At 36.1% G+C, this 16,882-nt stretch overlaps 1 protein-coding gene across 3 annotated transcripts in view; it reads right to left on the reverse strand.

The window, feature by feature from the left end:
- Positions 1-16,882, reverse strand: part of AK5 (adenylate kinase 5) — a 276,265-nt gene that overhangs the window by 217,899 nt on the left and 41,484 nt on the right. For all 3 annotated transcript variants that reach the window (XM_030825171.1, XM_030825172.1, XM_003260226.2), the window contains exon 6: positions 837-1,028. In XM_030825171.1, the coding sequence (XP_030681031.1) occupies positions 837-1,028 (192 nt within the window). The remainder of the gene's footprint in view (positions 1-836; positions 1,029-16,882) is intronic.

Genomic DNA, 16,882 nt, shown 5'->3' on the forward strand with positions numbered 1-16,882 from the left:
GATTCTGCCAAGGTCTGCCACCATCTAGCTGTCAAGGAGCTGCTGTGGTTTTAGTGTCCTCTTGCATAAAGTGCTTTCTTCAGATGACCCATTATCCTCTTTGTCTCCTCTACGCTTTAATGCTGGAATCTGATGTTGTGATTATCATAAATTTAGCTGAACCTTCACCTCTAATGTTCTAGATTCTAAAAACTGTACAAACTAATGATTCAGTGTCATCTTTCATTGGCACATTGAATATCGTTAGCCATAAAACAAACTAAAAATTTAGGAAAACATTAATATTCGCATTGTATCAAAGGAGCAGAAGGGTGACTACCTCCCATTTTGATACATTATCACTTCTTTATGACAAGTCAAACCCTTAGGAAACTTTTTCTGTGAAGTCAGAATCTCATTTCTTTATGTAGGACATTATGACAAACAACGCTTAAATCTATTATAACCCCACATCAACTATGTGATTATAAGTCTATCAATTTTGTTAGGCTTCCAAAGACAGACAAAAGAGTGGAGAGACCGGACAAACATTGCTTACAATCACCCAGACAGTTACTTTAAAACACTTTTTTACTTGAGGACTACAGAATTTTGGCCAAGGTTAAAATGTATCTTCTTTCATAAAAATCAATTAGATTAAAATGAAAGTTTTTTTAAAAAAACATTATGGCTTAAAAAGGCAAATCAGGTCAAAATGATACATTTTTTTCCATTGGTTCTGTACCCCCCAAAAGCCACTTTTTAAGGTAAAGAGGATTTCTAAATGAGAACATGGGCTAATGAGAAATCTGAAAGAGCACTCTTGTATTGGACTTGTAAAAGTAGAGCTAACTTACTGTCATGATGAGCCCCTTTTCCTGGAAGTATTTAACCAATGGAGCAGCGTTCTGCTTGAAGTTCATTAGTCTCCTTTGGGTGGCTTTTACATTGTCGTCTGGTCGGCCCTGCTGTTCTGCACGCTTCAGTAATCTTTCTTTGAGTCTCTGATTAGCACAAGCCAGGAATACCACCAAATCGGGGGTACAGATCTGTGGAGAGCATCAACAAATAGAGAGGCATTCAACATACCAACCAACGCATGTGTGGGCAGCTGCATCCATTTCCTTTTGTTCTGTGGAGGCTGCCATATATTTGGCCCTCTATGTTTTTGCCAGTGTATTTCCAGGGCTGCCGCTCTACCCAAGGCCAGGAGCAGCCATTCCCACTGTAGTCCATGTAAATAGCATTCCCTAACTCATGTGGCCATATGCAGCAGCCAACACTTTTTATATATGCTCAAATAAGTTTCCAAGTTGAATTAAGAACAGTCTCAGCCAAACTTTGCTAAAAATATTGTATATGCAACTTGATTTTAGACGGGAGGAATTACTGGGCCACAGATGTTCTCTACAGCAAACAAGTACTATTGCTATTATTACTATTTGGTGCCATTTAAAAATTATCTACTCTATGCCAGGCCCAACGCTGCTTCCTTAAGATATTGCTGGCTGGGCATGGTGGCTCACCCTGTAATTCCAGCACTTTGGGAGGCCGAGGCGGGAGAATCATGAGGTCAGGAGTTCGATACCAGTCTGACCAACATGGTGAAACCGTCTCTACAGGTGGTGGCATGCACCTGTGATCCCAGCTACTCAGGAGGCTGAGGCAAGAGAATCGCTTGAACCTGGGAGGCGGAGGTTGCAGTGAGCTGAGATCGTGCTATTGCACTCCAGCCTGGGTGACAGAGCAAGATTCCATCTCAAAAAGAAAAAAAAAAGATATTGCTAAATTTTACAACAATCTGCAAGGTAAATGTGATCTCTATTTCACAGAGGAGCTAACTGAGGCTCTGAGAAATTAAGTACTTGTCTGAGATCACATGGTCAGTAAAGTAAATGTTAATGTTTGAACTCAAGTCTGTCTGGTCTAAGGCTTCTGTTCCTTTCACTATCACAAAGCACTAAAAGGCCCAGAGGTCTTCACAAATTTCAGAAAATACTGAGAAGTGGGATGAAAAGAACCTATGAAGTAAAAAGTTTCTATTTAACTAAATTAGAACTAGCATTGCATTTAAAACATAGCACAACTATATGAAGTGAATGCAGCTTATAACTGAGAATGGGACAAGGCAAAAAGACAGTTTGCATAGTGGTTTGAAGCAATAATCTCCAAAGTGTTTCACTGCCTCTTCACATTAGTAAATGTTTTAAGCATACACCCCAATTACTTATTAATTTACAAATTATGCATGTACATATGATAGCATGTATTACTATACTAGTACAGAACGCACATTGTAAAATATATATATGAAAATACAATTTTTAAAGGATGGGATTCGATCATTGTAATTTTAATGATTTTTTCCCATATCACAGTGGTTTGCTTTGTGCACTCTGGAGACCACTAGTTAAAAACTGGACTTGGGAGGCTGGAAGACATGGATTCCAGTTTTTTTGCCCCAGGACTTACTAGCTGAACGAGAGGCACATAATTTAATCTTGCTAAACCTCTATGTCCTTATCTGTTAATAGAGATACAGGAACCTACCTTCTTGAGTTATTATGAAGATTAAATAATATAAAATACACAGCATGTATGTTTCATGGCAGGTACTCAATACATTTTAGCCACATTTACTGTCTCTTAGTTTTCATGATTCTATGCGGTCCTGGTTCTCCTTTAACTTCTTATTTTTTATTTTGTTGTTTTGTCCTCTGCTCACATTTGTTCCTCCTCAGATGCCTGAAGTGGGGGTGTTTTCCACGGCTTAGATCATACTCTTCCCTCTCCAGGTTCTCACTCTTTCAGTGCCCTTCCACTGTTTTGGTTTCAACCACTACCTTTTGCTGATAAAGTTCAAATCTACACTGTCAGCACTGACTTTCAATAGTACTCCAGTTCTGTATTTTCAAATGTCTATGTGACAGCTCTATTTATATCTGAATGTTACCTGTGACTCAGCAAGACCAAAAATTAATCTCAGCAACTTCCCACCTAAATAAAATCTCAACTTATTTATTTTTATTGTAGCAACACTCCTTTCCTAAATCTCTTAGCTAGAAGACTTAGTATCTATTCTAACCCTTACCCATCTAAACTTCTATCTATCCAAGTTATCACTGTTGCCTATTGATTTTGTCTTTAAAACATTGTTCAAATGGCCAGGTGCATTGGCTCATGCCTGTAATCTCAGCACTTCGGGAGGCTGAGGCAGGCAGATCATGAGGTCAGGAGTTCGAGACCAGTCTGGCCAGAATGGCGAAACCCCGTCTCTACTAAAAATAAAAAAATTAGCCAGGTGTGATGACATGTGCCTGTAGTCCCAGCTACTCGGGACACTGAGACAGGACAATCACTTGAACCCAGGAAGTGGAAGTTGCAGTGAGCTGAGATCGTGCCATTGCATTCCAGCCTGGGCAACAAAAGCAAGACTCTGTCTCAAAAAAAGAAAAAGAAAAAGAAAAAGAAAAAGAAAACATTGTTCAGATGTCTCGTCTTCTAATTCTCACTGCCACTGTGTATGCACAGGCGTATACTAGGAAAGGTGTTTCGGAGCATGGACTGTAGAATCAGACAATCCTGAGTTTGAATCTAGAATCTGCCTTCTATTGGTTGTTTGTCCTTGTGCAAATTGTTCAATCCCTTTGAACCTCAGATTTCTCCACTGTAAAGTAAGGAATAAACTCCCAACTCAGAAGTTAGTATTTCCCAATTTTTAAAAAACATGCAAATCATTTTTGAGAAACCTTAACAAATTAGAAAATCACTTGTAGTATTTGTATGATATATGATAAAGAGATTATCTGAAGTTAAAGCTTTTATTTTTATCAAATATTATGTTATAAAATTCATAGTTAACACAATTATCAGTAACATCCAGCTTCAGCCACTATAATAAAAAATATAATTTAAAATTTACTTTAAATAAATTCCATAAGAAATTTTTTTGACAAATAAAATGATATATTGTGCTTGGTTTGGTGATAACGCATATTGAAACATAAGAAAAAACTTCTAACTCAGCATTGAATGCAGATAAAATCTTGCATTTTTTTTTTATTATACTTTAGGTTTTAGGGTACATGTGCACAATGTGCAGGTTTGTTACATATGTATCCATGTGCCATGTTGATTTCCTGCACCCATTAACTCGTCATTTAGCATTAGGTATATCTCCTAATGCTGTCCCTCCCCCCTCCCCCCACCCCACAACAGTCCCCGGAGTGTGATGTTCCCCTTCCTGTGTCCACGAGTTCTCATTGTTCAATCCCCACCTATGAGTGAGAACATGCGGTGTTTGGTTTTTTGTCCTTGCAATAGTTTACTGAGAATGATGTTTTCCAGTTTCATCCATGTCCCTACAAAGGACATGAACTCGTCATTTTTTATGGCTGCATAGTATTCCATGGTGTATATGTGCCACATTTTCTTAATCCAGTCTATCGTTGTTGGACATTTGGGTTGGCGATTTTTAAATTTTTGCATTTTGCACTGAAATGTTTTACTTTAATACATTTTGTGTTTATTTTAGTCTGTTAATGTAAGTGCTTCTCTTTCCTTGACACAGTAAGGCCATGGATAGCCTTCTGCCTATGTGTGATTAGTACAACAATTACAATCATCACTATATTTTGTCTTTTACTACAGGTATTGGCTTTTGAAATACTAGCAACAGCTTGAAATTTATGTGGTTTTTTAATACTTTGAATAAAATTGCATTTTGTTTATATATGTTTTTAGTTAGACTTTTTCCAAGCAGTTTTAGGTTTACAGAAAAATTGAGTGGAATATATAAGATTTTTGATCAATAAATGCAAATTCAGGCCTGAAAAAGATGACCTTGAAATGAATCTGCTAAGCTATTTAATGTTATAACTGTGATTAGTTTGCTGTCTTTCCTTGGTATAAGTTAATGCCATAGGACTAGTTCAGTGGAAACCTTACAGGCCAGGAGAGAGTAGCATGACATATTTAAGGTGCTGAAGGAAAAAAATACCATTACCCTGGAATAGCATATCCAGCAAAAATATCCTTCAAACATGAAGGAGAAATAAAGACTTTCCCAGACAAACAAAAGCTGAGGGATTTCATCAACACCAGACCTGTCCTACAAGAAATGCTAAAGGGAGTACTTCAACCAGAAAGAAAAGTTAGTTAATGAGCAATAAGAAATCATATGAAGGTAGAAAACTCACTGGCAATAGTAAGCACACACACAAAAAACCACAGAATATTATAATACTGTAGCTGTAGTGTGTAAGCTACTCTTATCCTACGTAGAAAGACTAAATGATACACCAGTCAAAAATAATAATGGAGATAACTTTACAAGACATAAGATAAAAATAAAAACAACAAAAAAGTTTAAAAATGGGGGGATGAAGTTAAGGCATAGAGTTTTTATTAGTTGTCTTTTTGCTTGCTTGTTTGTTTATGCAAACAGTGCTGTTATCAGATTAAAATATGGGTTATGGCCGGGTGCACTGGCTCATGCCTGTAATCCTAGCACTTTGGGAGGCTGAGGCGGGCAGATCATGAGGTTAAGAGATCGAGACCATCCTGACCAACATGGTAAACCCTGTCTCCACTAAAAATACAAAAATTAGCTGGGCGTGGTGGCGCATGCCTGTAGTCCCAGCTACTCAGGAGGCTGAGGTAGGAGAATCACTTGAACCCGGGAGGCGGAGGTTACAGTGAGATGAGATCGTGCCACAGCACTCCAGCCTGGCAACAGAGTGAGACTCCATCTCAAAAAAAAAAAAAGGGTTATAAGATAGTATTTGCAAGCCTCATGGTAACCTCAAGCCAAAAAACATACAATGAATACACAAATAAAAAGCATGAATGAGACTGGTGCCCTTATAAGATAGAAACCAGAGATTCCCTGTCCCTTTCACCAGGTGAGTGCACAGAGAAAAGACTGCTATGAACCAGGAAGCAGGCCCTCACTAGACACCAAATATGCCAGTGCCTTGATCTTGCACTTCCTAGCCTCCAGAACTGTGAGAAGTAAATTTCCACTGTTTTTAAGCCTGGATAAACAGATAAATAACATATGACTGGGAATAAAAAAAATTAAAATACAAAATATCCAAGATCACCACAGCAGGTAGGCGTAATCAGCTGACGGCTCCACCCCAGCCATAAGGATGCTCATGGGATTCCTTGTAACCCCTGCATACATTATGGCCTGATGTTCTCCAATAGTGCTCCATTTTAAAGAGAGAATATACTTAAATTGTTTATGCTTTCCCAAAACTTTAGTAGCAGACACCATTCTATTTTAAACGATGTGAAGACCCCAGAAAGTTTTTAAGAAATTCACTGTGAAACGTTGAGAAGTATCAGCAAACAAAACAGTGGTCATAAGATACTTTGCATCCTTTTCCTTAGTGTATATTCTCAAAAAATATATGCTGATTGAATGACTGAATAAATAAGTTACAAAAAAAAAACCCAAAAAAACTGAGGCATCACCTTTGTCTACACAGAGGTAAACTTTCAAATTGTTGATACTGCTTCTCCTGTGGAATCAACAAAGTCAGTCTTTTTTTCTTCTTTCATTACACAGACAACTCAATCTTCCTCTGTCCATTTTTAAAGCCTTTACTTGAATGACTGTTCTGTTAAAAGAACCTGTGACTGCCTTTGTATAAGCAAAGGCATATTCATTGTGTCAGACTGCAAAATGAGCTCATTTTAATGCTCCTTGTTCTTAACTGTCAGTACTTTTGACTGCCCTATTCTTTATGAAGAAGTGTTAGAAGGTCTAGACTCCATAATTCAGATAAGCTAAACTGTCAGAAACCAGAAAGTACTAAAGAAAAGAGAAAATCACAGTTGAAACAAAAACTTTCTAAAAAAGGAAAAAAGACAGACAACTGGACTTCGCTATCATTTAACATGGAAATAATTTCTGGGCAGAGCTTTCAACAGACCACAGGGTTAGGGGACAAAAAGTGGTATATGGGGCCCACCCAGGGGAAGAGGCTGTAGAAAGTAACCACACCAAACCCCACTCCCAGGCTTTTGTTGGAACTCTAAAATCGTATACCATCAGAATATGTGTGAACCACTCTCAGATAACTAAATTTCATTTAGGATACTCTCAAACTCTTATTGCATTAAGGTGATTGAATGTGTTTAACAGAGACAAATGAAAAGAGAACAAAAAGGACAGGTCAGAAGAAAATAATCCAGAATGAAGCAAAAGAAGAAAAAGGTAGAAAAAATATGGAAAGGAGCAAAAGAGACACCTGAGGCATGGTTAGAAGGCTCTAGAAAAAGAGAGAAAATGAAGAAGCAATATTTGAAAACATAATACCTAAGAATTTTCCAAACTGACAAAAGCCATCAAGTCCCAGATCCAAGAAGCAATATAAAAACCAACAATAATAAACAGAAAACTCAGATCTAAGCACATCATAGTAAAACTGAAAACCTAGACAGACCAAAAAATATCTTTAAAGCAGCCAAAAAAGAAATGAGAGATTACTTTCAGAGAAGCAACAATTAGACTGACAGCTAAATTTTCAAAAGAAAGAACGAAAGTCAGAAAACAATGACACGATTTTTTTGAAGTGTTGATATATAATAACTGCCAACCAACATTTCTATATCCGGCAAAAGAACCTTTCAAAACTGAAAACTAAATACAGCATTTCCAAACAAACAAAAACTGAGAGAATTTGTCATCAGAAATTCTATAGTAATTAAAACATCAAAGAGTATTCTTTAGGTAGAAGAAAAATGATCCAGGATAGAAAGTTGGCCCAGAAGAATGAACGAAGGGCAATGGAAATGGTAAATATGTAGGTAAACCTAAATAAATATTAACCATATAAAAGAATAGTGAAAGTATCTTGTGGTATTTACAAATAAAGATAGTACATAAATCATGAGGCAGGTAAATGAAGTTCAACTGTTCTAAAGTCTTTTACTTGTTCAGGAAGTGTACCTTTACCACTGTAAAAGTACTGATTTCTATGACACATTAATAAGTTAATGATAATATGCCATAATTTCTAGAAGAGGAGTGGGTAAACTCTTTCTGTAAAGGACCAGATGGCAAATATTTCAGGCTTTGCCGGCCACATGGTCTTGTAGCGTGCAAGTAGCACAGACAATAAGCAAAATAATGGCATGGCTGTGTTCCAATAAAACTTATTTAAAAGGACAGGCAGCCAGTAGGACTTGGCACATGGGCCATAGTTTGCTGACCCCTGCTCTAGAATAATCACGAAAAAAGTTGTCACAGAAGATATAATTAACTAGCATGGGGGGGAGATTTAAAAATAAAAATTGCTTAATTCAAAAAAAGTAAGAAAGGAGGGAAGAAACACAAAACAAGTGGAACAAATAGAAGGTAAATTGTAAAATACTGGATTTAAACCCGAGTATATAAGTAATTACATTAAATTTGAACAGAATAAATATTTTAATTAAAAAAATATGAACTGGATAAAAACAAAAACAAAACTCAACTACTTGCTGTTCATAAGAGTGTCTTAGGCTGCGTTCTCCTGTGCATGTGTGCCTCAGGGCAGAAAGCCAAACATAAACCATGAGTTGCTGCGCATTACACCGGCACAAAGCTAGTCACAGCAAAAATGGCTAAGTAAAAAAGGTAGACTCAGAGGTTATGAGGTGGGGCCTCAGAGGTGTTTGATACAGCAGTACACTTTAAAGACGCAAAAAAGCCAAAGGTAAAAGGATGAAAAAACATACCCTGAAGACACTAAACAACAGAAAGCTGGTAAAACTATACAAATATCAAACACAGCAGTAGGCTGTAGGGAGAAAAGTATTACCTAGAGCTAAAGAGTGCCATGTCATTATGATAAAAGGTTTAATTATCCAGGAGAAACAATAACTTTTAATTTGCATGATCTAGTAAGCTAGCTCAAAGTATTTAAAGCTGAACTTGAACAGAACTAAAAGGAGAAAGTCACAAATCCACAATCATAGTAGCAAATTTTAATATATCTTTCTGAGCAACTGATAGAGTAAGTAGCAAAAAAATCAGTTACAATATAGAATATTTCAACACAATTAACAAACCAATATTTATTTATAACGTTGCAACCATCCAGTTGAAGATAAAGTCTTTAAAAACACACAGAGAAGTTGTCATAAAAGTTGAGCATATTCTGAGCCATAAATGAAGCCTCAACAAGTTTGAAATGATTGAAATCATATAAACATCAATGGCTATAGTAGAAATAAGCTCTGCATAAATAAAAAAATACATAAATAAATAATAAAAATATAACTAGAAAATCCCCGTGTATAGAAATTAAATGATACACTAATAATGTATTTCCTGGGTCAAAAAATCACAATGGCAAAAAATAATATTTTATATTAAATTATAACAAAATTGTGACATTCTAAAACATTTGCAAGGTTGAAATCAGTGATCTATCTGTGTCAAAATGGTAAAAAAAAAAAAAAAAGAAAAATTTAGACCTTTTAAGGTCTACTAAAAAGTAGAAAGAAGAAAAGATAAAGAGTAGAAATTAATAAAATATAAAATAAACATATTATAGCTAAGGGGTTGGTTCTTTGAAAAGACTAATAAAATTGATAATCCCTGGTAAAACTAATGAAGAAAGAGAAAGACACAAATAATATTGCAAATAAAAATAAATGAATCTCTAAATATTCTATAAAGTTTAAGATGCTAAAAGAGGATTTTAAGAATAACTTTATGAAAACGATTTGGAAATTTTATATAAAATGAACAGATTTCAGTGGGACATGGTAGTGCATGTCTGTAGTCCTACCTACTCAGGAGGCTAAGGTGGGAGGATCCCCTGAGCCAGGGCAAGTCAAGGCTGCAGTGAGCCATGATGGTGCCACTGCACTCCAGCCTGGGTGACAGGATGAGACCCTGTCTCAAAAAGAAAGAACAGATTTCTAGAAAAACTCAACTTCTCCATACTGACAAAAGAATAAACAGAAAGTCTAAACAATCCTATATTTATGAAAGATATGAAATCCATAATTCAAAACTCTCACAAAAACAAAACCACAGATCTAGGTGGCTTCACTGGTGAAATCTACTAGAAACCAATCTAACAAAAGCCTTCTGTAAAATACCAAAAAAAGGGAATATTTTCCAGTTCATTTTATGAGGCCACCATAATCCAAAGCCTGAGAACAATGTTAGAAGAAAAAAAAATTTTAGGCCGATCTCACTCATGAACGTAGACACAAAAATTCTAATAATATAGCAAATGAATCTATCAATATATAAAAAGGATTATACATATCATGACCAATTTGGATTTAACCTGTGGGTGAAAAATTGATTTGCCTTTCAAAAACCAAGCATTGTAGTTTACGAAATGAATAAAGGGGAAAATCATTTGATAATCTTAATAAATTAATAAATATGGAAAAAGCTTTGGTAATATTTAACATTCATTCATGATATTCTTTCAAACTAGGAATTCAAGAGGTCTTCTTTCATGTGATAAAGAACAAATACACAAAATGAATAGCAGGCATCATACTTAATTGGGAAATGCTGAAACCTTTCCCTTCCGAAACAAAGATGCTCACTATCATCACTTCTAGTTAACATTGTAACAGAGATTTTAGACAGTTCAATAAGACACAAAAAAGAAATAAAACACAAGTTTGGAAAGAAAGAAATACAATTGCCATTATTTGCATACGATATGATTGTATATATAAAAAATGAAAAATTTAAAACTATTAGAATATGCAAATTTAGCATGGTCTTCATATAAGGCTAATATACAAAAATCAACTTTATTTCTATGTACTAGCAACAAATAACTTAAAATTGAAATAAAAATATTAAATTGTAAAAAGTCATTTAATTACCTAGGGGGAAAATCTAATGAAGGATGGTACAAAAACACTATACTAATCTTGGTATACATTAAAGAAGACTTAAAATGAGGCATGTGCCATATTCATGGATGGAACACTTAATATCATAAAATATGTCATTTTTTCCCAAATTGATCTGTAGATTCAATGTAATCCCTAAATTCCAACAGGTTTTCTGGGGAGGGATACAGAAATTGAAAAGCTGATTCAAATTTATTTGGAAATGCAGAAGATCAAGAATAACCAAGGTGATCTCAAGCCAATCTTGAGGAAAAAGAATAAAGCAATAGATTGTATGGTATTGCTGTAAGGAAAACTAGTAGAACACTGGAACAGAAGAGAGAACCTAGAGACAGATTCACTGCCCAAATATATGGGCATTTGATTTACGGCAAAGGTGGCTCTGTGATGCAGTAGGGAAAGGACAGTCTTTCCAACAAATGGTACTGGGTAAAGTGGATGTCCATATGGGAAACAGTGACTCTGGACTCCCTACATTATATGATATGCAATCAATTCATTCTAGATGGATTTTTAGATCTAAATGTGAAAGACAAAATGATAAATAGTCTAGAAGATAATATATAAGAAAATAGTTTCTATATCTTAGGGTTGGTAAGGATTTGTCAAACAGAACCTAGAAAACTCTAACCATAAAAAAAAGTTTGATAAAATAGATTGCTTTAAAATAGAGAAAAACACTCTTATTATTAAAATACTCCATTAAGAGTAAGAAAATGTCAGCTACACAGGAGATGTTTGCCACACGTATAACCAAGCCAGGCTGTGGTATTGTTATAACAGCATAAAAGGAACTAAGACACTATCCATTTCCATGATCCTGTGGGATCTCTTACAGCCCCAAATGCATATTGTTTCTACTACTTTAGTAAATAAGTTAGTTGCTAAGTTACTCTGTCCTTTCAGAAGCCTAATTAATCATATCTGCTGAACAGAGTATATCATTAATGGTTTCAAAAATATATCGTTAAAATTATTTTATGAAACATACATTTCTGTGGCTTCATTTTTATGGCTCAAATCTTCATTTCAATAAGTGATTGGGGTACATTAGGCGCTCAAGATATAGGAATTTAATAAACAAGAAAAAGTTGAAGTTTTTTTTTTTTTTTTTTTTTTTTTTTTTTTTGAGATGGTGTCTCACACTGTGTCCTGGGAGAGCAATGGTGCAATCTTGGCTCACGCAACCTCTGCCTCCTGGGTTCAAGCGATTCTCCTGCCTCAGCCTCCTGAGTAGCTGGGATTACAGGCTCCCGCCACCACGCCCGGATAATTTTTTGTATTTTTAGTACAGACAGGGTTTCACTATGTTGGTCAGGCTGGTCTTGAACTCCTGACCTTGTGATCTGCCCACCTCAGCATCCCAAAGTGCTGCAATTACAGGCATGAGCCACTGCACCTGGCCTGAAGTTTTAATGAATAGTATATACCGGGTTGACAATAAGGAAATGAATGTAAAGTTACAAAGCTATTTTTTTCCCCAAGATGTCTTTTCCTCACTGCTAATTTGATTATTCAGGCATCTATTTCATTTATTTATACATTTATTCAGCTAGTATTTACTAGGATCCTATTATGAGCTAGAAGTGAAGTTCTGGAAAGGTAGACTGAGACTAGATGGGCTGGCATTGTCTTCCATGCTAAGCAGCTGGGGTTTTGTTTCATATACATGGGAGTAATATATTTTATTTTGTGCTTTAGAGTGTCAATGGCAGTGCAGGCAGCAGACTGGATGGTGACAGACTAGAGGCAAACAGATGATCTGGAAGAGCTAATGAGCCTGAAGTGTCTACAATTATGTGCCCTTTATGAATAGAAGGCAAATAACATATAATGTAAAACATGATCTTTATGACCATAAGTGCTAACACCAGGCAAACAGCACTGCAATAAGACAAAATAACTTTCTGAAATTGGAGGGGAGGGAGAAATGAAGGCAAATGAGTAAAGTTAAAAAAATACATCAGCTGTTTCTACACCTGCGGGGTGAGCTATGCCTGCCCGGTTCATGGTGATCAGTTTACGGACTCCTCATTACTACTGCATGTAATGCATGACTGAATAAACTGCAAACAGTGTCTATTAAGAAGCAGTCAAATGATTGGATGATAATGTTGGCCAATGTTGCCAGACTCAGCCAAGAAAAATCACTGCAGAGATTTTCTTCAGCATGTTGTTAATGTCACCATTTAGCAAACTTCTTTGTGTGTTTTTTTTTTTTTTGAGACAGGATCTTGCTCTGTTGCCCAGGCTGGAATGCAGTGGCACAATCATAGCTCACTGCAGTCTCAAACTCTTTGGCTCAAGTGATTCTCCCACCTCAACCCTTGAATAGCTGGGACTACTAGTGCATGCCACCATGCCCGGCTTATTTATTTACTTATGTATTTGTAGAGATAGGGTCTTGCTGTTTTGCCCAGACTGGTCTTGAACTCTTGGCCTCAAGCAATCCTGCCACTTTGGCCTTTCAAAGTGCTGGGATTACAGACATGAGGCACTGCACCCTACCCCATTTAGCAAACTTCTAAGCCAGCTCTCTCTACCTGCCTCCTTACAAACATTTAACATTTAAATTCATGATATTGACTATAGGAATGATCGCCCATGAGATTCTGTTATTGGTATGTGAACACAATCCTGACTTACATTGACTACTATGTTCATGAATTCATGGAAGCAAAGATTGAGAAGAATCCTTAAAGATCACGTGGTCCAAATTCCTATTTAATCTGCACAGCAATTAATTTTCAAAAAAATTTTGTAGCTAACTAAAAATATGTATCTTTAATTTCATTGTATTCATTTAAAAAAGAAATAACAGTGTTATTTCTCCTTGATCTACCTACTTTGGACAACTGGATTTTATACTTTGAGACATATTGCATCCATTCAAAGGAAGTATTAGAAAAGTGGTTTAGACATTCTTAAAGGAAGAAGCACATTTTCAAATCTTTTAAAAGCATTTCTTGGAGGAAAATAAAACTCCAGAGTATATTAAATGTGAACTGATATTGGGAGAATACAAAAGAGTGAGAAATTATGTGATAGCACCATTAATACTTCATGCACAAACCTACTGAATGGAAAATAGACTAAAAACTTGACACAAAATGTCACTATTAAAGATTTCCATTTGAAACTTACATGAAAGTACTTTTAAAAAAAACAAAACAAAACTTTGGTGTTATTCCAAAGGCAAACTGGTATCTTTTTTTAGGAATAAGTCACTTTGATTTATGTAGCTGAAAGAAGCTAACACTTCAAAAGAAGATTCATGCTTAATATAGTTCTATTTCACACTTATCCACATTTCTTTCTTAGCACTCAAACACAAAGACTGTCTCCAAAGAAATTCATAAGGCTATTAAGTTATTAATGGATGGAGGAGTGATGGTATTACACTCTATTCATTAGGTCTTACCAGATCTCTCTGCTTATCTCAGAGAGTTATCTCAGAATAACTCTTCTCTTTCATATTGGTAATGAAAAAATAATTTAAACATATCATCAGCCAATATTTGAGGCATTAACACCCAAAGTCCAGCCATAATTTGATAATATGTCTTTAATGCAGCTTGCTCTCAAATTTTTCTTGCACATCCTACATATAAGAAACATTAAGGAAGAATCATTTTTCCACTCCAATCCATAAACATTTATTAATTGTTTAATATGTACCTTTAACAGGTTAAACTAGCTCACTATTCTTCATTCATTTCTTTTTCTTTTAAAACATTTTCTGACAAGTATGGTTCTAAAGCCACCTGGAAATGCACTGATAGGTGTCCACTTCAGTTCAACAAACATTTACCAAGCATTTACTATGAGCCAACTACCACACTAGATGAAAGAGATGCAAAATGGGCAAGATATAGTCCCTCCCCACAAGGTTCTCCCAATCCATTGTAGAAGCAGACACATGAAATGTTATTTCAATACAGCGGAATTGTATGGAAGTTTCACTATATTGGAATATAGTTCCAAAATGGAGACCAGCACAGGGTGTAACAGAGGTAGAGAAGAAGGCTTTGAGGTCTGGAAACTTGTGGTCAACATGAGCAGCACATGACCACATGGAATGTTGTCTTTCCCCAGCAACTTTTTAGGACTCTGCTTTTCCCGTGAAAGTGTGTAGGGAGAGGAAGAAAATAAGGAGTTACATCCAAGTCTGTGTCCTGGCAGGCAAAAATGGGTCTGTGAGAAACCCTGATGATATAATCAAATTACCTATCACTCATTAGTGAGATTTTATTCTACTACTACCAGAAATATAATAGTTGCACTTTGTATTTAAAAAGTAGCAGTCAGGTGCAGTGGCTTACGCCTGTAATCCCAACACTTTGGGAGGCTGAGGTGGGCAGATCACGAGGTCAGGAGCTTGAGACCAGCCTGACCAACATGGTGAAACCCCGTCAAAAAATACAAAATACAAAAAAAAAAAAAAAAAAAAAAGACAAAAAACCTACCAAAATTAGCTGGGTGTGGTGGCATGTGCCTGTAATCCCAGCTACTCAGGAGGTTGAGGCAGGAGAATTGCTTGAACCCAGGAAGCAGAGGTTACAGTGTAGTGAGCTGAGATTGCACCACTGCACTCCAGCCTGGATGACAGAACAAGCCTCCGTCTCAAAAAAAAAAAAAAAAAAAAAAAAAAGAGGAGCTCATAATCTGGCATTCAGCTCTAAATTGCTCTGATGTAATAGAGAATGATGAATTCAAGCTTCATGTTAGAGGCTGATGGCCTGGTAGCCACCATCACATTCAGAAGAGGAAGCTAAGACAAGAGACTACCCAATGAAATGATCTGCAGAATACATGAAATCAAGTCTCCTTCAGACAATCAGGAACAGTCTCTGTTCAACAATTTCCCCATCTCGCCCCATGCCCCTTTAACTACAACCCTACTTCCAGGAGGAGGGTAGAGGTTTTATTTTTTCCCTATAAAGATCTAATAAATGTCTTGGTAGATTCAGAGTTTCTAGAACATCTGAGATGAGAATTCAAATTGTTTAACTCTGCAGTCTACATCCTGGGGGGTGTGGCCCCATTCAGGTGGGTTTATATCTGGGATGAGCAGAGAATCATCATTACTAATTATCACTTCACTTTAGATACAGCTTCAGAATCCTTCTCAGCATACTGGGTTAAGGAGTCATTGCAATTTGAATGTAGTACACAAGATGAAATCTTTTTGCCACCATTGGTTTATACACATAAATGAGGTGGCTCTATAGGCATACATGAAAATTAGTTTTAGTCTTATTCTATAGCCATGAGTAAGACACACACACACACACGCAAATGGTGGTGAACATTTTTTTAATATGTTCCACACTTAATTAATTGAATTTTTAAAGCAGTGGTGGACAGAAGAGGTGTTTTTCATTAAAATCAGAGAAGTTATTTCCTAACATTGTTCATGCCATTTTTTAATGTTCGGTGTTTTCAGCAGGCTAATCTTCACCCTACTTTCTCATTAGTAAATGGGTAGATTGCCAAGCCTCTACAAGGCAATAGCTATTATAAGAACGGGTCTTTTCAAATTGTGCTGGTGCCTTGAGTTGAACCCAGACTTTTGAGTCTCTGTTGGCTGCAGCAGCAGCGGCAGCTGCTTTCACCCTGGTCTTCTGCTCCAGCAGGGAGCCAGAGCACTGAAATATAATCATTCTCACAGGTTATTTTTAGATTATTGATTTGGTGCTTTATTGTTTCCTTATTTTTGGAAACGTATGAGTGATTTGGACAGAAACTAATCTGAGATGGAAACCCTTTCCAAATATTTCTCTCCTCTATTTCTTTCTCTCTGTGTATATCTATCTACACACACATGTGTATGTATGCACACACATACACATACATAAACATACAATGACTAAAGAATGATATTTATTAGAATATTTGGTAGTTCAAGTGGAATATATTTGAGTTAATTTCCAAAAGGCTTATTATTAAATTATAATAGAAAGCAAAGAAGCTCAGATATGGAAAGGCCTGCTAGGGATTTTAAACCATTATTCAT

The sequence above is a fragment of the Nomascus leucogenys genome, chromosome 12, assembly GCF_006542625.1.
Source record: "Nomascus leucogenys isolate Asia chromosome 12, Asia_NLE_v1, whole genome shotgun sequence".
NCBI classification, from domain to species: Eukaryota; Metazoa; Chordata; class Mammalia; order Primates; family Hylobatidae; genus Nomascus; species Nomascus leucogenys.